The sequence below is a fragment of the Mastigoproctus giganteus genome, chromosome 7, assembly GCF_048544385.1.
Source record: "Mastigoproctus giganteus isolate SK-2022 chromosome 7, ASM4854438v1, whole genome shotgun sequence".
In the NCBI taxonomy this organism is placed as follows: Eukaryota; Metazoa; Arthropoda; class Arachnida; order Uropygi; family Thelyphonidae; genus Mastigoproctus; species Mastigoproctus giganteus.
Window position 1 is genome coordinate 127,569,480 of NC_143581.1, and position 23,472 is coordinate 127,592,951.

Sequence of the window (23,472 nt, forward strand, 5' to 3'; positions counted from 1 at the left end):
GTTTTTGCTTCTGTAAAGGTGAGTACAGTGGTCTCAGACAGTTTTTAAATTCTGTACAGTGGGATCAACTGACGATGTTACCAACAGTAAATTCTAAGTGGGAAGCATTCAATGAATTAATCGTGGAAGCTACTAAAAGTTTCATACCTATTAAGAAATATTGTTCAAGGTTTAGGCCTAAATGGTTATCTAATGAACTAATGAGACTCATGACAGAGAAGAAAAATGCATGGGATGCATATAAATTATTAAGCGACTCGGAAGCCTATGGCAGATATAAGCTAGTCTGTAATCAGGGCACAAAGGAGGTTAGGCAGGTGAAGGCAGATTACGAGAAATCTTTGGCAAAAGATGCTAAGAAAAACAGCAAGGATTTCTTTACTTATATAAACTCTAAAAGGAAGGGGATGAATCTGATTGGTCCACTTGATGTCGATGGTTCGACTGTTGATGATCCTGCTGAGATAGCAAACAAACTGAATGAGTATTTTGCATCTACATTCACACATGAGGAGTTATTAAGGTTTGAAAATGGCAGAAGGTTATGAAATTGTAGCAGGGGTGCTTAATGATTTTGTAATAACTGAGAGCAAAGTGGATTAGAAATTGTTTAAGTTAAACATAAGAAATGATGATCCCATCCACTTGGGGTGGATGGGATCATCCAGTTATATTAAAGGAGGCAGCAAAACAACTAAGCAAACCCTTAGCCATAATTATGAGAGCATCCTTGGACTCAGGGGAGGTCCCCACGGACTGGAGATGTGCAAATGAATTCCCAATTCACATAGGGGGATCGAAGGGTGACACGAGTAATTACAGACCAGTTAGTTTAACTTCTGTTCCGGGTAAAATAATGGAGTCACTGGTTAAAAATGCATTGCAGGATCATCTAGACAGGACTGCAACAATAATTCTGACACAACATGGGTTTTGTTAAGGGAAAGTCTTGTCTGACAAATTTTATAGGATATTATGATGTGGTTACAAAAGAACTGGATGCAAAAAAAAAAATTTGGTATCATATATTTGGATTTCAGGAAAGCTTTTGACACTGTTGCACATGGAAGACTATTGTACAAATTGGAGCAGAATGGTATTAACGGAAAGTTGCTACAATTGATAAAAGGATGGTTGAGCGGGAGAAGACAGAGGGTGGTAATTAATGGGTGCTGCTCTTCGTGGACTAATGTTATTAGTGGAATCCCACAGGGTTTGGTGTTGGGTCCTCTGTTGTTTTGTATATTTATCAATGATATTGATGAAGGTATATCGAGCTTAGTGTCGAAGTTTGTAGATGATACAAAGGTTGGCAGGGTTGTTAATGACAGTAATGGCAGTGTGCTACTGCAACAGGATCTAGATAATTTGGCAGATGGCCTAAGAAGTGGCAACTGAAGTTTATCCTTGACAAATGCAAAGTACTGCATATGGGTAGAAGTAATCCCAGAGAAACGTACCAACTGTGTGGTTCTGAGCAATGTTTTCTCAGCAGCAGTTTTCTGAGCAATGCAGACAGGTTGCCAGGGCAGGTCATGGGGTTTTGTCAATGATATATAGGAATTTTGCTAGCAGGGAAAAGGAGGTGATTGTTCCTCTGTATAAGGCAATGGTCAGGCCCCACCTTGAGTACTGCGTACAGGTTTGGAGGCCTCATTTTACGAAAAATGTAGATTTGCTTGAGCGTGTACAGAGAAGGGCAACAAGATTGGTGAGGGGGAATGAAGGGGTCCTCTTACGAAGAGAGGCTTAAGCTGCAAATTGCAGTGGCTGGAGACTAGGCACCTGCGTGGTGATCTGAAGTGATCTTTGTGATCGTGGTGATCTTTAATGCTTCAATGAGGTGTATAAGGCCTTTAACGGTTGAGCACGCTAAATTCTGATGGGATCCTCCAACTTGGTCAGATTATGAACCTAAGGGGTCATAAATTCATATTAAGATAAGACAGATGTAGAATAGATGTGCGGAAATTTGCCTTTAGCCAGCGGGTGGGTAATTGCTGGAACAAACTTCCATCTGTTGTGGAAGTTGATAGGTTAAATAAATTTGAGGAACTGGACAGGCATTTGGAGGCAATGGTGTGATTTTTTTTTTTTTTGGCTGATGCTGCATAAGCTCATACACTTGTTTCTTGCATCACATGCCACTATTAACTTCTAGTTGGTTGTGGACAGACTTCCATCCCTTGTTGTGTAAGTTGATAGCCTAAATAAATTTAAGGCTCAGCTGGACAGGTATTTTGAACAAACGTAGGGGTGAAGTGAAAGGTGTGTTTTTTTTTTTTTTTTTGGCTGATGCTGCATAAGCTTGCTTTCTTGCATCATATGCCTCTACTAATGCTAATAATTCTAATGCTGACCTAAATTATCCTGAATTCCACCCTAGATCATTGTCTCCATGATTTTCCCTACTACTGAAGTTAGACTGCCTGGCTGGTAATTTCACACTTCACTCTTAGAACCACCCTTTTCCATTGGAGATACATTGGCACTTTTCCAATCCAACAGAATCACTCCAAAGTCCAGTGATACTCTCATAGCCTCAATGGTTCAATGCACTCACTTCCCGCCTCCCTTAAGATTATAGGGTATATGCCATCAACCCCAGGAGTGTTACTGGCCTGTAGGCTGAAAAGTTATTTTCATTAAATAAATATGTGAAATTTCAACATCATTAATTACATTTTTTTCAACTTCACTCCCATAATTTCTCAATGACACAAAGGGTTTTTCTTCAGTAAATATCGATGAATTGTTGAGATTTAACTGAGGTTAATAGCTCTGCTACCCAATATCTCCGTTTCAGATGAATTTGTATTTCAGGAGAAACTTTTATTTCATTACCAGTATTATTTCAGTATTAAAATGTATGATATGTATTATTTTGCAGTATATCTTTCACTACTGATAAAAATAAATTTTATTAGGACTGAAAGAAATGCAATTCCTTAATTTTTCCTAAAGCAGTTTACATTATAGGTGCCAGCAAAAATTTTTTGATCAGCTGGGCATATTAATTTAATCTGTGTAGTTTCTAGCCCTGGTTCTATGCTTCTTAAAACGTATCAGAATGGACAAAAGTAATCACTGGTAATTAAATAAACTTTTCTCCTGTGCTTAATAATAACTGGTAATTGAACTTTTCTCCTATGCCTGGCTGTATTATTCTGTGTTGTTTACCTGCTGGCTTTTCTGTAAACACTTATTTCCTTTAATTCCACATTTATTAGTAAATTAATTTAGAATTATGTTTTTATTTAAAAATATGAATTATAAATATGTATTATATAATAAAAAAAAGTTATGTGATATTCCTCATAGGTTTGAAATGAGTCATAAGAGAGTATTTCAGAATGCCTATTTTCAAAGATCTAAAAAGAGAAATATGCATCCATTATCGACAGAACAAGATAACACTTCAACAGAAAACAGAGGTGGAGATTTTGTTTTTTTTTCTGTATATTTTTATATAATCATTTTTAAAATGAAACCAAAGTTCATTGTAACTGTAGAACATTTGAATTATATACTATTAGTGTACACTGGAGAGTTAAGAAAGATATTTTCTCACCTTTTTATTTCATATTTTCCAGTTATTAAAGAAGGCAAAAAATCTCCGAATTTTATTCAGAAATTATTAGGGGAATTTTTCAATTGATGATTAGGACTGAAAGAAATGCAATTCCTTAATTTTTCCTAAAGCAGTTTACATTATAGGTGCCAGCAAAAATTTTTTGATCAGCTGGGCATATTAATTTAATCTGTGTAGTTTCTAGCCCTGGTTCTATGCTTCTTAAAACATATCAGAATGGACAAAAGTAATCACTGGTAATTAAATAAACTTTTCTCCTGTGCTTAATAATAACTGGTAATTGAACTTTTCTCCTATCCCTGGCTGTATTATTGTGTGTTGTTTACCTGCTGGCTTTTCTGTAAACACTTATTTCCTTAAATGTTTGGTTCATCTGTCATTAATTTAAAAATAAACAACTTCAGGATGTTTCTTTGTTTTTAATATGAAAGGGAAGCTACATTTTGAGAGGAAAATAGATGCAGTGAGGTTATACAAGTAGATTATGGAATTTCCAGGAATGTCCCCATTCCTGGATATGACATTAGTATTAGTAAGGCCAAATGATACAAAGAATTGGACTTTTTTTCTTGAATTAACCAAAGTACAAAAATAAAACAAAATTCAAATATTCATATTATTCCCATTCGTACAAGGTAATCATCCAATTCTGCTTTGAACTTAGCTAGACTCATTGCATCTACAACCCAATCTTTTTTGAAATCTCAATCTTTTCCTGGCACATTATAACCTTAGTTGTTGTTATTTGGTTTTTAGGAGCATTAGCAACTAAGGCTATATTGCTCTGGGGATATGCGGTGGTCATTCCCTGACCTTTCCGCATCCTCCGTATTTGGTGGTGACGGGCTCGAACCCCGGTCTAATCAAGAAGCGTGTGCTACGCACTGCTGCCCCTGCCCACCTGGCTACGGAGGCGCCCACCTTAGTTGTTTTTGCACCATTAAAACCAAAAGCAGACCAAACCAGTTAAAACTTTCTCCTGTCATCTGTTGCTCCTTGAATTTTATATTTGTGTCGGTGGTTCTTATGTAATTAGTGAGGGGAAAACAGACCTTCCCCATTCATTTTACCCCTACCCTCTTTAGCACTTCGTACACCTCATTAAGATCTCTTAGATATCTAGTTGTAAAACTTTGCGGTCCGTACCTTCTTAGACATTGTTCATATGTGCACTGATTTGCAATCATATGTAAACTAGTAATCCCTCTAATTTAAAAAAAGACACCAAAAGCAGATATTCGTGTATCATTTAATTTTTTAATTGGTAAGGTAATGAAGTGTAAATTTGTGCTTAATATATCTTTACTTTTATAGCCTGGATAATATTTCTCCTATTTTCGCTTATTAGAATCACTGTTTAATAGAATTAAAATTCAATTCACAAACATGATCACAATGACCGGTGTTTACTACATATCGTATAGTGAATGGTGCTTTACTATGGTGAGTCCATCGTAACGTGATTTGATTGTACAGAGAATCAGTCGTAATGTGGGAGTCCACTGTATTTTTAACTGTTTACTTGAAACTTCATATAATTGAGATAGCTGCTTAATCGGGCCAAAATGCACTAGTTCTGATGTGTCCCAAATAACCGGAATCAACTGTATATCGTTGTTTTAATTACTGCTTCATTTAATTTGTTGTTTATTGACAATTTTAAATATTTAGAGTAATATAACTGATAATGATATTGATTCAATTTAAAAAATTAAATCAGTAAGTACACTTGAGTCAATTTATATTTTAAGAGTGAGAAACCAAAAAGCTTTCAATAAAGGAAACTCATGCCATAGTCACAATGGATAACAAAACATTACATAAGTATGATATTTAAATTTTCTGTTAAAACAGAATCAAAATTTATTAAACTACAACACTACTTTGAAAGATATAGATATGTACTTATATTTACTTCAATGTGTGCACTCTCATCAACTGGTAAATTAAACTAAATGTTAATTTTTGGGTCCCAGCTTATATAGATTCTCAAATCCATGGATGGTCCAATTAAAATAGTTTCCATAGAACGAATAAAATTTCCATATAATGAAAGGATTTTGAGAGACCTGGGTATGCACTGTTTGCACCTCAGGCCTTTAGGCAATAGAGCTGCAGCTGTAGAAAGCACGAATTAAGAGCTAAAGGGATTGACATTCCACAGTTTAGTAGTGTTCTTAACATATTTACAACTGCCTCTCCAACATACTGTACTGAGAAATCGACCTGGTCAACTGTGTGTCCATAGTCAGTGGAAAAGATTAAGACATATTCCTGATGTGGACAATACACCATAGTCAACCTGTGTTCTACTGTAAGCACCCCTATTAGAGAATTAGGAGAGAGCGATTTTCCTTTATCCTGGAAAAACATCTGTTTTGCAGAAATGAGTCATCCACGCTTTCAGTAAATTTCACCAGTCTCTGTGTACATGGTAGGTACAAGTGGGCCCTACTTTGGATCAGGCTGCTTAAAAAAAATAAAATAAATTGCTTTAAAAAGTTGAGATTACAGAGGCCCCCCTCTATGTTGAGTCCTGAGGCTAGCCCCTCATATGCCTGCTCATAAGTACCCTGTGTACAAATTGGAGCAATATGACATTAAGGGCAAGTTGCTCTATGGACAAAAGGGTGGATGAGTGGGAGAAGACAGAGTGTGTAATCAATATACACTTCTCTTTCACACCGTCCAGTCATGGGTAAATTTTTCATTAGTCTTTACAGTCTGTTACCTCTTCCGATTGATTGTTGTAATAGCAGTGATCGACATGCCTACGGTATTTATCCCCCCCATCTTGCTGCTGTTTTAAAATCAGGAACTCATTTTCCAATTTTAAAACAGCAGCAAGCGGGGGATAAACACCCTAATTAAGACTAACTATAGTGGGCTAGCACTGCTACATGCAATGATCAATCGGAAGGTGTACCAGATTGTAAAAACTAACCAAATTTTCAGTAAGAGGAAGAAAGAGAAAGTTAGATTCTACAGAAAGAACAGAAAATCTTCAGAAAAGATGCAAAGATGAGTTGAGAACACCTCAATATACAGACCATTATTACACTCACCAAGTGGCGAGTGTAATCATGACCATTCACAAAGTCAGTCTACAAGCAAATCAGCTCCAGATAAAAACCAAAAAAATGACGACAAGATCAGAATGAATATTTGAAATATGTATGATTATGATTATCTATTATTGTATGAAATCCCTCTGTGTTTAATATGTGAGCAGAAATGCAATAATTGTATGAAACCCTCTCTGTTGATGAGACATTTTGAAAGATATCATCGAGACTGAATGGTAAGTCCATTGCTTATTATTGAAATAACCTGCATTTGAAATGATCCCTTTAATTAATTATATCATGTTTCTTTTGTCATGGTAATTTGATGTATTATAACTGCTTCCTTTCTAAGAACTGAAACAAAATCTTCCCATAAAAATAAGGGCAACTTTCACTGCTATATTACCTTATTCCTTTGTTAATGTTGTGTTCATATTCAGAAAATAGCTGATTTTTTTTTTTTTTTTTTTTAAAGAGGTAAAGGATGTCAAGACTGCCCTTCATTTCATTCGTAGTTTATTTGTTACTGAAAAATTTGAAAGGCCACTTCCTCCAATAATAATGAAACATCAAATTTATGCTCTACTCCCAAATCGAACAGAAGTGGATAAACAGCTGGTAAGTTTTACATATTGGAAGGGCTAATCTGGCAGTGATTGTCTCATTAACACAGAAATGTCTGCAGTGCATGCAACATGTGCTCAGCTTTATTTTATTTTTTATTTTTTTTAAAAAAGTTTCTGGTTTTCTCATTCTGCTTAGAATATATCAGTGTTTCACATTTTACTAATGGATTGCAATACTTTTTAATATAATTTTTCATATTTTTAAGGAAAAATTTGAATTTTTCTGCTTCTTATGTATTTAAATAGTTTAATATGCTTCTTGAAATTGCAGCTTGAAGTTGCAACTCATCACAGCACATTCAGTGATTCATCTAGACGTAATATTACACGAATCGTGTCTGTTTATCTGCAACCAGTTTAAATTAGCAAAAATTGAATAGAATTTGGTTAATTGCATTTTAAAATAAGTGATTTTACTTTACACTAATTTGTAAAAATTGCTGCAAATTTTACGAATTTGCATTAAATTTTGTTTCAAATTAGGATAAAGTGCAACGGAAACCCACACACAGCTTTTAAAGAAGATATTGTTGTTTGAAGAATTTTCAGTGGTTTGCAAAGTTTAAAGAGGGCCACTTATTCATCAAAGATTCTGGCTACCCTTCAACTTATTACAACTGTACAAGTCTGGTGTGACATAAAAACTGGGAAAACTTAAGTTTTTTGTTACATTTTAAAATGAGTGATTTTACTGAGAGCAAATTTGCATCAAATTTTGTTTAAAATTAGGGAAAAGAACAACAGAAACCCACAAAATGATATAAACAGCTTCCAGACGAAGTACTTTGTGTTGTTTGCAAAGTTTAAAGATTACTACTTGTCCATTCAAAGATGACTCTCACTCTGGCTGTCCTAAACTTATTACAATTGATTGTACTATCCTTCAGCTTGTTTCTGCTGGTTGCCAGTGTTATATTGAGTGAGCCTGATGTGACATAAATACTAGCATAGCTGCCAACTTTCCAGATTTATAATGAAGAATCCATATTTTTTACTTGATTTGACCCTTCGCTGTTTCATTATCATAATGTAGTTGGTGGCAAAGAGTTTCTTCCTCTTTTTGCAGAAACTCAGTTTTCTCTTTTTCCTCCATCTTTTTCTTTTCATTTAAAAATAAAACCAATAAAATTTTGCAAATTTCTACTTGTTTTCAAATTGGCTGTCAAATGTGCTATGGTAGTCTACATTGCAAAATAGTTATGAGCCATTATGAGAAGTCATTTCTTAGTACTTGTGTAGTGTGAAGCTAATTAGTAATGTATTTCAGTAAGATACCAAAGAAATATGAAGTAAATAGAACATATATAAACAATATTTTCTATTTATTGTAAAATCTGTTTATTGGACATTTTTAAACAAATAAGCATAAAAACACTGTTCAGTGCATAAAAGGAGCCCTTGTGGTTAGAATCCTCCATCCTCCCCACATTGGGTGAAAAAGACCTGAATTTGAATCCTATCAGTGACGTGAGGAATTTTTATAAGCCTTTTTCATAATGTGGCTAAGTTATTCTGGTGAGGGTAGCATGGTTTTTCCCTCCTAGAAACTTCGGTTTTTCATCCAGAAAATTGACCACAGAACACATGAAATTTGCAGACATAATGTATACGCTACAATATGGTCTAAGTTGCTGACCTGCCTGAAACTACAAAAACAAACTATAAATACTAGCATAGCTGCCAACTTTCCAGATTTATAATGAAGAATCCATATTTTTTACTTGATTTGACCCTTCGCTGTTTCATTATCATAATGTAGTTGGTGGCAAAGAGTTTCTTCCTCTTTTTGCAGAAACTCAGTTTTCTCTTTTTCCTCCATCTTTTTCTTTTCATTAATGTCGAAGTTTGCAGATGACACGAAGGTTGGCAGGGTTGTTAATGACAGTAATGGCAGTGTGCTACTGCAACAGGATCTAGATAATTTGGGCAGATGGGCTAAGAAGTGGCAACTGAAGTTTAACCTTGACAAATGCAAAGTACTGCATATGGGTAGAAGTAACCCCAGAGAAACGTACCAACTGTGTGGTACTACACTTAAGGTGGTAGAAAATGAAAAAGACCTGGGAGTAATTGTGCAGTCAGATATGAAGTTTTCTGAGCAATGTAGACAGGCTGCTAGGGCAGGTCATGGGGTTTTGTCAATGATATATAGGAATTTTGCTAGCAGGGAAAAGGAGGTGATTGTCCCTCTGTATAAGGCAATGGTCAGGCCACGCCTTGAGTACTGCGTACAGGTCTGGAGGCCTCATTTTAGGAAGGATGTAGATTTGCTTGAGCGTGTACAGAGAAGAGCAACACGATTGGTGAGGGGAATGAAGGGATCCTCTTACCAAGAGAGGCTTAAGTTCTGCAAATTGCAGTGGCTGGAGACTAGGCACCTGCGCGGTGATCTGATTGAGGTCTATAAGGCCTTGAATGGGTTGAGCACGCTGAATTCTGATGGGATCCTCCCACTTGTTCAGAATACGAACCTACGGGGACATAAGTTCAAATTAAGAAAGGATAGATGTAGAATAGATGTGCGGAAATTTGCCTTTAGCCAGCGGGTGGTTAATTGCTGGAACAAACTTCCATCTGTCGTTGTGGAAGTTGATAGGTTAAATAAATTTAAGGAGGAACTGGACAGGCAATTGGAGGGTATGGTGTGATTTTTTTTTTTTTTTTTTTTTGGCTGATGCTGCATAAGCTCCTACACTTGCTTTCTTGCATCAAGTGCCACTACTACTACTACTACTACTACAACAGCATAGAAAGCAATGCAGAAATAGCATTCTGTGGTAATGATGATGATGGCATATGTGGTGAATGTTCATTTGCATCATCCTATGAATTGTGCTAATCATGCTGGTGTATTGTTTAGAAATATGTTTTTGATGAAAGAAGATCAGAAATATGTTGGCTCTTTTTCAATGACTTCTTTCATCAGAAAGAAGTCATTGAAATGATTCTTTTTCTTCTTTCTGATGAAAGCAGAAAAAGAGTAATTGTTTGTGAAACAGTATAGATAGGAAAAGAAGAGGTAGTGAAGTCTCTGAAAAATCATTTCTGCAAATGGCAATACTGCCATTTGCAGAAATCAAAAATGATCTCAATGTCAGGAATGGAAGGTGACTGTACAGAGTACAGCATTCAACATCTTCTGAACAACCTGAAAGCATGTGGGATTCTTTCAAGAAAAGTGTTTAGCAACTAAGTGTTGATAATGCACCAGATGTGGTAGGCCTACAAAACTCGAGTAGCAAGGGTATTAAAGGAGGAGATTGAGTACTTGGTAGTAATGGGCTATCCTTGTCATCTTATTAATTTTTGTACTGAAAGATAACTGCATGCATCACTGTAAAAGTATATGAATACTTGGTGGAAATTTATTATTGTTTAGAAAGTACTGCTAAAAGGATAGATAGATAGATTTAAACAATTTCAACAAATTTATGCTACTGAAGTATAAAAAAAAAAAGAAAAAAAATTTTGAAGCATGTGCATACACATTGGCTCTCTTTCATTAAACGTGTAACTAAGCTGGTGGGAACAGTGGCAGTCTGACAAATCTGTTTAAAGAAGAGGTTAGAAGGGGTGAGAAAAGCAATACAAGCTCTTTTGAATTGGAAACATATAAACAGGCCAAGCAGCTGATAATGTTAGACATTTTATCCTCACTTGCTCAGAAACTCTCATGTTTCTCTCTTTTGGCTTGAATAAAGCAGTTTGCTTATTATATTTGCTTATTATTTTGTAATACCTAAGTCCCTTATCTCCACTACTGGCTTTAGTTTAACTCTGCCAGGTGTATAAGTTATTTTGGGGTTACTGTTCCCCAGGTGCAATATCTTACACGTTGCTGGATTAAAGCATAGCTGCCATTTTTCTGACCATCTTTGAAGTCTATCTAGATCATTCTGAAGCTCTGATTGGCGGCAATCATTAACTACTCTATCAATCTTTACATCATCTGCAAATTTAGACATCACGCCCTCTATCCCTTCATCGATGTCATTTATGAAAATCAAAAACAACAATGGTTTTAATACTGATCCTTGGGGAACCCCACATCTTACATCAACCCAATCTGATGAATAACCATTTATCACAACCCTCTGCCTCCTGCCCTGAAGCCATCCAGCTATCCTATCCATCTAAGGATATTCCCTGTGATTCCAACCTGTTCCAGCCTATAAAGTAATTGCTCATGTGGGACTGAGTCAAATGCTTCGCTGAAACCCAGATAAACAACTTCAAAATTATTCCCTAAGTCCAGCTCTAGAGTCACCCTGTCAAAATAGCTTGATTTTTCCTTTACAAAACCATGCTGAGTATCCTTCAGAATTCCATTTCTATCTAAGTGATCCCGAATTCCACCCTTGATCATAGTCTCCATGATTTTTCTTACTACTGAAGTTAGACTAACCGGCTGGTAATTTTCCCATTTCACTCTTAGAACCACCCTTATGTGTTGGAGATATGTTGGCACTTTCCAATCCAACAGAATCACTCCTGAGTTCAGTGATGCTCTCATAATTAGCCTCAATGGTTCAATGCACTCACTTGCCCCCTCCCTTAAGATTATAGGTTAAATGCTGTCAACCTCAAGAGCCTTACTGGCCTGTAGGCTCGAAAGTTTTTTTTTCATTAAATAAACATGTGAAATTTCACCGTCATTAATTATATTTTTTTCAACTTCACTCCCAGAATTTCTCATTGATGTGAAGGGTTTTTCTTCTGTAAATATCGATGCAAAGTAACTGTTGAATTCTTCTGCAACTTCAGCTGGGGTATCTAATACTATCCCACGTTCATTACATAAGGGTCCGATCTGGTTTGTCCTTCTCTTTTTTGAATTTATATATGTGAAGAATTCCTTACCCCCCCCCCCCCTTTTGCCAGTGATTTCTCATAAATCTGCCTTTGCCAGCCTAACCTTTTCAGTATCACTATTATAGATCAATTTGTAGCTGTTATAGGCTTCAGTACTTTTTATTGCTCTGTAACGTTTCCATGCCATCTTTTTTCTGCTCAAGTAATTTGGCAACTTCATTATTCATCCAACTTGGAATCCTCCTTGTGGAGCATTTTTTTTAATGGTATATATGCATTCAAGGCTTCTGTGATTAATGTTTTAAAGGTATACCATAATTCAATTGTGTTTGCTCTCTGCGAGATATCTACTCAGTTAATAGAGGCCATGTAGCACTTTAAGTCGCCATAATTTCCTTTCCTGAAATTATAACCCATTCCTTTGCCTTTAACTTCATCATCCACCATAGGATTCCGTGTTCACTTCCTGCTACTGGTTCCTGTACTGTCAGCCCTATTATGTCATCTGGTTCATGGGTGATTGAGGTCTAGAGTATTCTTTTTCCCAGTACTTTCCCTGACATGTTGATACAAATAGTAATCATCTAGTTGATTTAAAAGTTTTGTCCCCCATGTGGAGTTTCCCTCCCATTTGCTCCAATCAATTAGAGGCAAATTGAAATCACCCATAATAAGACATTCATGCTAACTTGCCCATTCCATTTGCATGTAGAGGCTCTCATCATAATCTTCACAATCACCTGGCCTGTAGACTACTCCCACTCTCATTATACCTTTGCTTCCAACTATTTCACACTATACAGATTCTATACTAGCATGCGAAACGTCTGAATCCAGGAAATCTTTCATCGCACTCAGGCTGCTTTTGATAAGAAACATGACCCCACCACGACTTCTATCTTCCCTGTCCTTCCTAAATGCATTATACATACCATACTGAAACTCATCATCCCTTATTTGCGGGTGGCACCACATTTCTGTAAGCTCTATTATTGTCAGCGTTACTTGTCCTAACCAGCAGTTCAAATTCACTCATTTTATTGATGACACGTCAGACATTACTATATAAACAATTAAGACTTAGTGTTCTTGTATAGTTAACTACCCTGACACACCCCTTAAAGTTATCTAAGCTTACTTACCTGCCGTTTTCTACCCACTCCTTTGAAATGCTTTTGCCCTCAGAACATCTTGCTACTATGTTCTGTTGTGGTAACAAGCAAATACTTTTGAGGTATGTGCAAGAATTAATTTGACCAATACTATAAGATAAATGCATATCTATATTACCCTTGTTTCCCCCCCCCCCCCAAAACTAGCAGTTTCCCTGAACCTTTAAGGCAGTGTTTCCCAAACTGGAGTCAGTCAACTAGTTCTGGGGGGGGGGGGATCCACAAAACGTTGCTCAACCATATATACAGGTTGACCATCACTAATCCGGTTCCACCGCTAATTCAGACAATTTCCACGAATGTAACTTCAAATTTCCCAGTCAGTGCACCAACTGCAGCTACAGTTTTGGTGGCATTGGTTGCAGCATCAGCTGTTGGCGTGAACTTGTAAATACTGGCAAGCCATTCCCACTTGTTTTTCTGCATTTATTATTATAACCTGCTCACATTTAGACCCAGTTATTGTTCCAATGCATAAAGGAAGTGCCTTTCGTAGTGTAAAGCGCAAACACCGTGCATTTTCCATAACAGATAAAGTTGAACTTCTGAAAAAACTCAACAGTGGTGTGCCTGTGAGAAGTTTAACTCTGCTTAATTGTAAATTCCAGCAATTTCTCTCAGTTCCTCTTATTTTAGTAATTTTCTTTTAGCCATTCCTTTTTAGATTTTTTTTTTTTACAACACACTTGTACAAACTTTCGGAAAAACAAAACACAATACGATGGATAATACAGTGCGCTAATGAACTTGTTTTCACAAAATCTCTAATGATACTGACAAACTTATTGCAACATTTGAGAGTTTATTTTATTGCAGCACTCGCCAAGCGTGCAATAAACCACAGAGTACTACTCTGTGCAGTAAACTAATCACAAATGACCTTCATATGTATGCCGTAATAGCGTTACACATATGTGGCTAACACGGCTTCTCAAGAAATAAAGTAACCTACTGGGCCACATATATGCAACATAAAAAAACTCTTTTTTTTTTTTTTTTTTTTTTTTGATATTTTAAGCAAAAAAATGACAACACTGACATTACAATATTTATTTTAGAATTACTAATCAAATTATTTGCTAAATATTTTTTGGCCCCTGGGGAATTTTTTTCTTAAACTGACTTGGCAGTCAACGTGTTAAAGGTAGAAGGAGGTGGTTATCTGTTGGGTAAAATGTGTTAAAATCATTATATATATATATATATATATATATATGATGCACTCACTCATCAGACCTTTGTTCAGAGTCCTAACTATAGGAATGGGTTTGCAACCCTGAACTGCGCGAGCCCAACTACTTATCTCTACTTCATTCATCTTTCTGCTTTACTAGCCACTACTTCTTATGTCCTGTGAGCCATTAGTCTACCGAACGCAATATGCAGAACACTATCCTGCATACAAAACAGTTCCAATATGTAACATCTTATAAACTGAATTTTCCATCTTCACTAAAAGGGCAGGTTACGTAAATTGTCTTCTCCAACCCTGTGTTCCAAATCTCATAAGATATTACAAATGTCAAAAATTTGGCCACTCTCAAACCACATGCTGAGATGATGCCACATGCCAAAACTTTGGATCAAAAGTCTTACTCAAACAGAATGTACTGCACCATCATCACTACTCTCCCTTATTGCAAGGGTGATCATCCAACTTTTTCTAAAGCATATGACTTAGGAAGTTAGGGAAAAAAATACAGAAATAAAATTGAAAAGAAAGTGACATAGCAAGAGGCAAGAAACAAGGGAAGCTGGTCCACCAAAACATACTTATGTGCTCAAAACTACAAGTCAGTAGAAATTCAAAGAGGTGACAGTTCCACCAGATATATACAGTACTGCCAGACAGTCCTTCAAGTAATAAAGCACCAAAAAAATCACATAATTCAGATACTTTAGAGGAACAGCAGTCACACCAAACTAATATGGACATAGATAGTAACAATAAGGTGAAACTGTGTTAAATCTTAATGCAGAAGGTGATGAAAACTGATTGATCTTTAGCTCTAACCAAGAGCACAGAGTTATAAAGGAAATTGGGATGCCCCATTTTCCAAAAAAAGAGAGAAAAGCAAACTACTCATGAAAAAACAGACTGATACGTCTTTCTTCTTGAAAGCAAAATACAAAAAATCATAAAATAGAATGGCAGAGGATTATGCAGAAATACTGATAATATCTATGATCTGATCTCCAGATATGATCCCACAGCAATATCTTACACAGGACTAATCTGACTCCTGAAGTGACTCCCAAGGCAGAATGCGCTGGTCCCAAAGGAACTAGTAGTTGTTGGTGACTGTGTTGTCAGGGAAACGGGAAACATGCTTTGTAAAAAGGATAGGTGGAACAGGACCAGGGTATGTCTGCCAGGGGCAAAGGTTGATGACGTTGTAGAGCGGATATCATCTTTTAAGGGCACAAAAGGTGATATAGTTGTACACATTGGTACTAATGATATTAAGAGTAGGAGACCGGTGGAATTACTTAACAAGTACAGGTCACTGTTGAAAAAAAGCCGTGAATTAGGGTTGAATTTGAAAGTGTCTGCAATTCTGCCCAGACACGATAGGAGGGAGTATATGATGAGAGCCCCTGTCAATCAATTTGGCCCTGGAAAGATTGAGCAAGGCTCAAGGGGTAGAATTTTTTTCAGCCTGGTCTTTTTTTTTTTTTTTTTTTTATGTGAACCCCAAACACGAGAGGTATTAGAACCTATAGTACTTAGTACCGTGCTTGGGTTGGAGGTTGAGAAGACGAAAGAAGATATTTGTTGACATTGGACTTGAACTTCTGTAGATTGTAATTTTCAGGAAATACGTATGAAGGAAGGTTGTTCCAGAAAAGGGCAGTTGAATGAATAAATGAGGAAGATGAAAAGTTGGTTCTGTGGGTTTGAAGTTGGACAGTAAATGGATGTTGGCTGGTGGCGGCACGTGTTCGGACTGTTTTGAAAGAGAGAGCGGGAATTATAGAAGCCAATTCAGAAGAACAGTGCCCATGGAAATATCTGTAGAAGAGGCATGCAGCAGAAACAGTACGTCTATGAGAAAGCGAGTGGAGAGACTCTGTTAGAGATGAATCATTAATTAACCTAACTGCCCTCTTCTGAATGGAATCAAGAAGCCTGAGAGAGGTTTTGGGTGCACCACCCCAAATGTGGGAACAATATTCCATGGCAGGGCGGATTTGCGATTTATACAGAGTGAGCAGCTGTTTGGAAGAAAAGTAACGCCGAGAGCGAAAGAGAAAACCAAGTTTTTTAGATGCAGAGGAAGCAATATTTGTAATGTGCTTGTGCCAAGAGAGATTAGAAGTCAGGGTAATCCCCAAAAGAGATATATCCTTTTGCCTAGAAATTGGAGTGTCACTAAAGATAAGCATAGGAGCAGAAGAATCCTTTTTGCGAGATATAAGACAAGACTGAGTTTTAGAAGGGTTGAAATCAACTAAGTTGTCTTTGCCCCACTGGAGAATTACCTGAAGATCGGCATTTAAGGAATTGGTAGCAGATTTTCGAGAAGTTGAAGCTGATTGAGCAGGGCAAGGTTTCTCAAAATGGAAAGTTGAATGCAATGTGCTATCATCGGCAAAACTATGGATAGGATTTCCAGTCAATGGAAGAAGGTCATTGATATACAAGAGGAAAAGAGTGGGGAAAAGAACTGAACCTTGGGGGACACCGGCATTAGTGGAGAAGTTAGAAGACAGAGAGCCATCTACCATCACCCTCAGTGAGCGATCAGAGAGAAAACTGGATAACCAATTACTAAAAACAGTTGGGAAACCATAAGATGGAAGCTTGTTTAGAAGACCTTTATGCCAAACACGATCGAAAGCCTTTGAGATGTCAAGAGCAACTGCTTGTGTTTCACCGAACCTTTCCATTGAAGTAGTCCATAAATGGGTAACATAAGCCAGAATATCACCAGTGGATCGACACCGACGGAATCCATACTGGCGATCGTTGATCAGACGGAAGGTTTCTAGGTAGTTTAAGAGTTGGCGGTTAATTGATTTCTCCATTACTTTAGAAAGAGTAGAAGTAATTGCAATGGGACGATAATTGGATGGGAGGGATTTGTCACCCTTTTTAGGAACTGGCTGGATATGAGCAAATTTCCAAGCAGAAGGAAAAACACCTTTGGAATAAGAAAGTGAAAAAAGGCGGCAAAGAATAGGAGTAAGTTCAGGAGCACAGATTTTGAGAACAAGTGGAGAAATACCATCAGGACCTGGAGCTTTCTTAGCATCAAGATTCATCAAAATCCTTCTGATATCCTTTTGACGGAAGACCACAGGAGGCATTGAATGGACCGTGTTGGGAATGGTGGGAGGTGTTTTACCAAGTTCATTAATACATGAGCTGGTAGAAAAATGGGATGCTAGCAGGTCAGCTTTATCCTTGGCTGAAGTGACAACAGAACCATCTGGTTTGGACAGAGGTGGAAGCAGAGATGGGCAAAAGTTGCGGCCAATAGCTTTGGCAAGAGACCAGAATGCTCGGCTACCATTAGGCAAGAAGCAAGTTTTCTACTCTTAGCCTGTTCAAACTCAAGTTTGGACTGATTAATAACTGCTTTACAATTGTTGCGAGCTTTGGTGTAGGCAGAAAATGAAACTGAAGAATTAGAAACAAGCCAATTACGATATGCAACATTCTTCTCTTGAACAGCCTTAGCACATTTATTGGAAAACCAAGGTTTAGATAAAGGACGAGATTTTAAAGTGGAGTGTGGGATAAAGGATTCCATTCCTGCAAGAATAATTTCACTGACACGATCTGAGCAAACGTTGACATCAGAAGTTTTGAAACAGTAATCCGACCAAGGAAAAGAAGAAAAGAAGTCTCGCAGGTCATCCCATTTTGCATTCTTGTAATGCCAAACAACACGAGGTTGGGAATAGCCATGAGATAAAGGTTCCATTGGAGAAGAGACAATCACCAAGTTGTGATCTGAAGTGCCTAAAGGACCTCTCACTTCGACCGTGTACTTAGAAGGGTTGTTTGTGAGAAAAAGATCAAGCGTATTGGCTGCATGATTCGGATTGTCCGGTATTCTTGTAGGTAAATGAACAATCTGTGCTAGGTCATTAGTAATTGCAAAAGCCTCAGCATCTCGACCTGCTGGGTCGGTGTAACTAGAAAACGGAAGCCAGCTGGGGTTGTGAACATTAAAATCACCAAGGAAAATTACCTCACTGTTAGGAAAGTTGGACTGGAGAAAGTCAAGTTGCAACGAGAGGAAGTCAAAGAGCTCCAAGTGATTAGTGGAGTTGGGAGAACGGTAGAGACAACAGATGACTTTGACACAATGAGGTAGAGAGATTTTAAGCCAGAGAAGATCAAAGAGAGGAGATTCCAAATTGCCAAGTCTCTGACAGGGAATATTAGAACGGACATATGCACAAGTACCACCTTTGAGGCGAAAGGAATCATACAGCGAATAATTTGGGCATCTGAGATGAACAGTAGTTGAATCAACCGATAACTGAGATTCTGTCAGAAAAAGTACATGGGGTTTGGCAGACTGCAAGTGGAAATGGACATCATTGAGATTAGAATTGAGACCACGTATATTTGTGAAATGAATTAGGAAATCCTTGGGAGGTTTAGATCTTTTCGCAGATAAGCTTGTTCTATTACTTTGACAATTCATGGTGTATTCAATAGTAAGAAAAAGTGGGTGGGACATGCTGTATGAAGTAATGAAATTTTTGGATATGGCGTACATGTGGGAAGAATATACCCAGATCCTTGACATAACGTGGCCTCGACAATGCTCCCCGCATACACACTACTCGGACTCCCTCCAGTCACTATCTGGCAGAGTAGAGGTAGCAAGATTATACACTAGCTGATCCGGAAGCCTCCTAGAAAGTTACCAATAGGTTCGGTCCGGTGTACTAACTAGCGGCCGGCCTGCGAAAACCGTTTTAGAGCTGTACCCTCGAAATGTAAGGAATATTGGATCTCGCCACAACGTTCATCATAACCTCAAAAGTCATCAATCATACTGCATGATGGAAGAGATAGGGAAGGGTTGACCGGAACTTAGCTCTAGAGACTAAACATGGGTTCCACCACTTCAAGCCTCCAATAAACAAAGTGGTGGTATTTCACCGGTTGATGAGAGTCATCTACCACCTAGTACTGCCTGGTAACATAGAGGGGCGGCATTCCTCCATGTGGTGTGGGCGCCACACCTCTACCCCTGCTTACGTTGGTTCACACCTGGGTGGTCACCCACCATGTGCTTGTGCATGGAGGTTATACCCAGGATTACTAACAGTCCCACCATCGTGAAGGTGCAAGCAGAGGATTTGGTTGTCACAGACCGTCCGGAATTCGCCGAAATTGGGTCCACTTGACTTGAGTGTCACCCGAATATCAGTTCCATCAGCGTTTTAGACTCCCAGGTAGCAAGTACAGCTTGTCTGGCATATCTGAGAGAATGTCTGTGACAACCTCAAGGACTAACTTGGTCTGTACTTGTTAACAGGAGAGACTGCTTCTACAGGGATCGGATACACTTAAATAGAAAGGGTGCAAGAATATTTGCTGATGCTATCGAGGCAGTGTTAGATGGGTCAGAAAACTGCTAGATTGGGGGGATACAAGGACTAATAGATTAACAGTAGCCACTGGCAGAGGTGAAAGTGATTCTTGCACTGCTTCTATTGGAATGAGCCGCAGCCTGGAAAATAAGATGCAGGATATTTCAGAGACTGCTGGGAATCATTGGGGTACAAGTAAACACATGGGTTGTGTTAGGGTAGCTAAGAAAAATAACAGGTTCATGTATACTTGCGTGTACACCAATGCTAGGAGTTTAGTAAATAAATTTGATGAATTTGAGGTATTGCTCAAAACATCAAAGGCAGATATTGTGGGGATTTCAGAGACGTTGTGTCACACAGACACAAGGAATGCAGAACTGGAATTTGGGGAGTACAATGTCTACAGAAGGGATAGATAGGAAGGGAGGAGGGGGTTATGCTATTAGTTAAGAAACACATAAAATCCAAGGAAGTGAAGCCAGTCAACATTGCTGGACAGTGCAGTGTCGAGTCAGTTTGGTGTGACATAAGTGGGAGATCAAAATTGAGAGTAGGAGTGTGCTGTAGGCCTAATGACTCTGATGAGTATAATAAGAAATTGTACAGGGAAATACAGTGGGCCAGTAAATCAGAGTCGTATAATGGGGGATTTTAATTTCCCAGATATTGACTGGAATTTGGGGGCTGGTCACTCACACACTAGCAAGGCTTTTGTGGATTTGTTGGATGATTGTTTTCTACATCAGCATGTTCAGGAGACAACTAGAGGGAGTAATACTCTTGATTTGATTATCAATAGTGATTTTCATGCATTAAGAATCTGCAGGTAAATGAACCACTAGGTGGCAGTGATCACAATGTGCTGAAGTGGGATATACTCAAAGAGGTAACTACCATTAGGGGTAAAGGGAAGGGTTATTGCTTTCGTAAAGGCGACTACGATGGTCTGAGATAGTATTTAAATTCTATACAGTGGGACCAACTGATGATGTTACCAACAGCAAATTCAAAATGGGAAGCATTCAAAGAACTTATCTTGGAAGCTACTAGGCTTTACATACCAACTAAGAAATATTGTTCAAGGTTTAGGCCTAAGTGGATGTCAGACGAACTAATGAGACATATGGCAGAGAAGAAAAATGCATGGGATACATACAAATTAACACGTGAAACAGAAGCCTATGATAGATACAAGTTGATCTGTAACCAGTTACAAAGGAGGTTAGGCAGGTGAAGGCAGATTACGATAAATCTTTGGCAAGGGATGCAAAGAAAAACAGCAAAGAGTTCTTTACTTATGTTAACTCTAGAAGGAAGGGGATGAATCAGATTGGTCCACTTGATATCGATGGGTCAACTGTTGATGATCCTGCTCAGGTTGCTAACAAACTAAATGAATATTTTGCATCGACATTCACACATGAGGAGTTATTCAGCCGAGGGGAATGCCACAGGTGTATTCAACTCCGGCAGTAAGCTAGAGAATCTTGTAATAACTGAGAGTAAAGTGGAGGAGAAATTGTTGAAGATAAATACAAGAAAGGCACCTGGGGTTGATGGGATCTATCCAGTTATATTAAAGGAGGCAGCAAAGGAAGTAAGCAAACCCTTAGCCATAATTATGAGAGCTTCCTTGGACTCAGGGGAAGTACCCATGGACTGGAGATGTGCAAATGTGACCCCAATTCACAAAGGAGGATCAAAGGGCGACACAAAGTAATTATAGACCTGTTAGTTTAACTTCTGTTCCTGGAAAATTAATGGAGGCACTGGTTAAAGAAGCATTGCAGGATCATCTAGACAAATCTTCAGTTATGTCATGGTTTTGCATGGTTCAGCATGGTTTTGATAAGGGGAAGTCTTGCCTGACCAATTTGATTGGATACTATGATGCAGTCACAAAAGAACTGGATGCAGGGAATAACTTTGATATTATATACTTGGATCTTAGAAAGGCTTTTGATACTGATGCACATGGAAGACTGCTGCACAAATTGGAGCAGTGTGGCATTGGAGGCAAATTGGTTGAGGGGGAGAAGACAGAGAGTGGTAATCAATGGACACTGCTCAGTCGTGGACTACTGTTATTAGTGGTGTCCCTCAGGGTTCAGTGCTATTGGGTCCATTATTGTGTTCTGTATTTATAAATGATATCGATGAATGTATATCAAGCTTAATGTCCAAGTTTGCAAGACGATACGAAGGTTGGCAGGTTGTCAAGGACACTACTGACACTATGCTACTTGCAACAGGATCTGGAAAGGTTGAGCAGATGGGCTGAGAGGTTGCAAATGAAGTTTAACATTGACAAATGTAAAGTACTACATATGGGAAACAGCAACCCCAGAACAACGTATCAACTCTGTGGTACTACACTGACAGTGGTAGAGAATGAAAGGGACCTGGGGGTGGTTGTGCAGGCAGGTATGAAGTTTTCTGAGCAGTGCAGACGGGCTGCAAGAGTAGATCATGGTGTATTGTTGATGATATATAGAAATTTTTCTAGCAGGGATAAGGAGGTGATTATTCCCTTGTATAAGGCAATGGCCAGGCCACACCTAGAGTACTGTATACAGGTCTGGAGCCCTCATTTCAAGAAGGATGTAGAGATGCTGGAATGAGTACAGAGAAGGGCAACAAGATTGGTGAATGGAACAAAGGGATGCTCTTACGAAGAAAGGCTTAAGTTTTGTAAATTACAGTGTCTGGAGACTAGGCACCAGCGAGGTGATCTGATAGAGGTGTATAAAGCCTTGAATGGTGTGAGCATGCTCAATGCTGATGGGATTCTTCCTCTTGCTCAGAATAATCAGCTGAGAGAGCATAAATTCAAATTGAGGAAAGACAGATGTAGAATAGACGTGACGAAATTTGCCTTTAGCCAGCGGGTGGTTGGTTGGTGAAACAGACTTCCATCCCTTGTCGTGGAAGTTGATAGCCTAAATAAGTTTAAGGCTCAGCTGGACAGGTATTTCGAACGAACAGAGGGGTGAAGTGGAAGTGGTTATTTTTTATTTATTTATTTTATTTATTTTTTTTTTTGGCTGACCCTGCATAAGCTTGCTTTCTTGCATCAAATGCCTCTACTAATGCTAATGCTAAAATCAAGGGTAAAATTTTGTATTAAAAAACAGGAACACATTCTCCTCCTTTGCATATGGAGGTGTAGCAATTCTCTTGCATGCAATTGTTCACATCATCTCTTCACATCTTTTCCATCCCAACAGATTTCTCTTTAAATGCTATAAACAACATTAATGTTGTTTCTGTATATATTTTTTCAAACTGTATCTTTACTACTACCAGAGAACTCGAACCTGTAAGACAAATACTGACACCTTTGTGCTGCTTGTTAGGTAACTTTAATGGGTATCACCAATCATGGGGATCTCATGTAAGGATACAAGAGGAAGATTATTGAAACATTATTGGACCAGCATAATCTTTAACATTCCTTAACACTGAATCACCCACTCATAAACAAGATGAGTCTATAAGCAGTAAACTGTTTTTTGTAGGAAAAGGGCTGAGTTTTAGATTTTTTTTTTTTTTTGGCCACTAGAAAATTACTTGCAGATTAGCATTTTACAGAGGAAATTCAAGAAGTTGAAGCTCTTTGTCTGAGTAAGGTTTCTCAAACT

General features: G+C 38.0%; 1 protein-coding gene across 1 annotated transcript in view; it reads left to right on the top strand.

Annotated features, from left to right (window-relative positions):
• Nucleotides 1–23,472, top strand: part of LOC150083188 (winged helix repair factor 1-like) — a 141,401-nt gene that overhangs the window by 14,400 nt on the left and 103,529 nt on the right. The window contains exons 2-3 of the mRNA XM_090377092.1: nucleotides 3,322–3,434; nucleotides 7,133–7,275. Of these exons, the coding sequence (XP_090233218.1) occupies nucleotides 3,329–3,434; nucleotides 7,133–7,275 (249 nt within the window). The 5' untranslated portion in view covers nucleotides 3,322–3,328. The remainder of the gene's footprint in view (nucleotides 1–3,321; nucleotides 3,435–7,132; nucleotides 7,276–23,472) is intronic.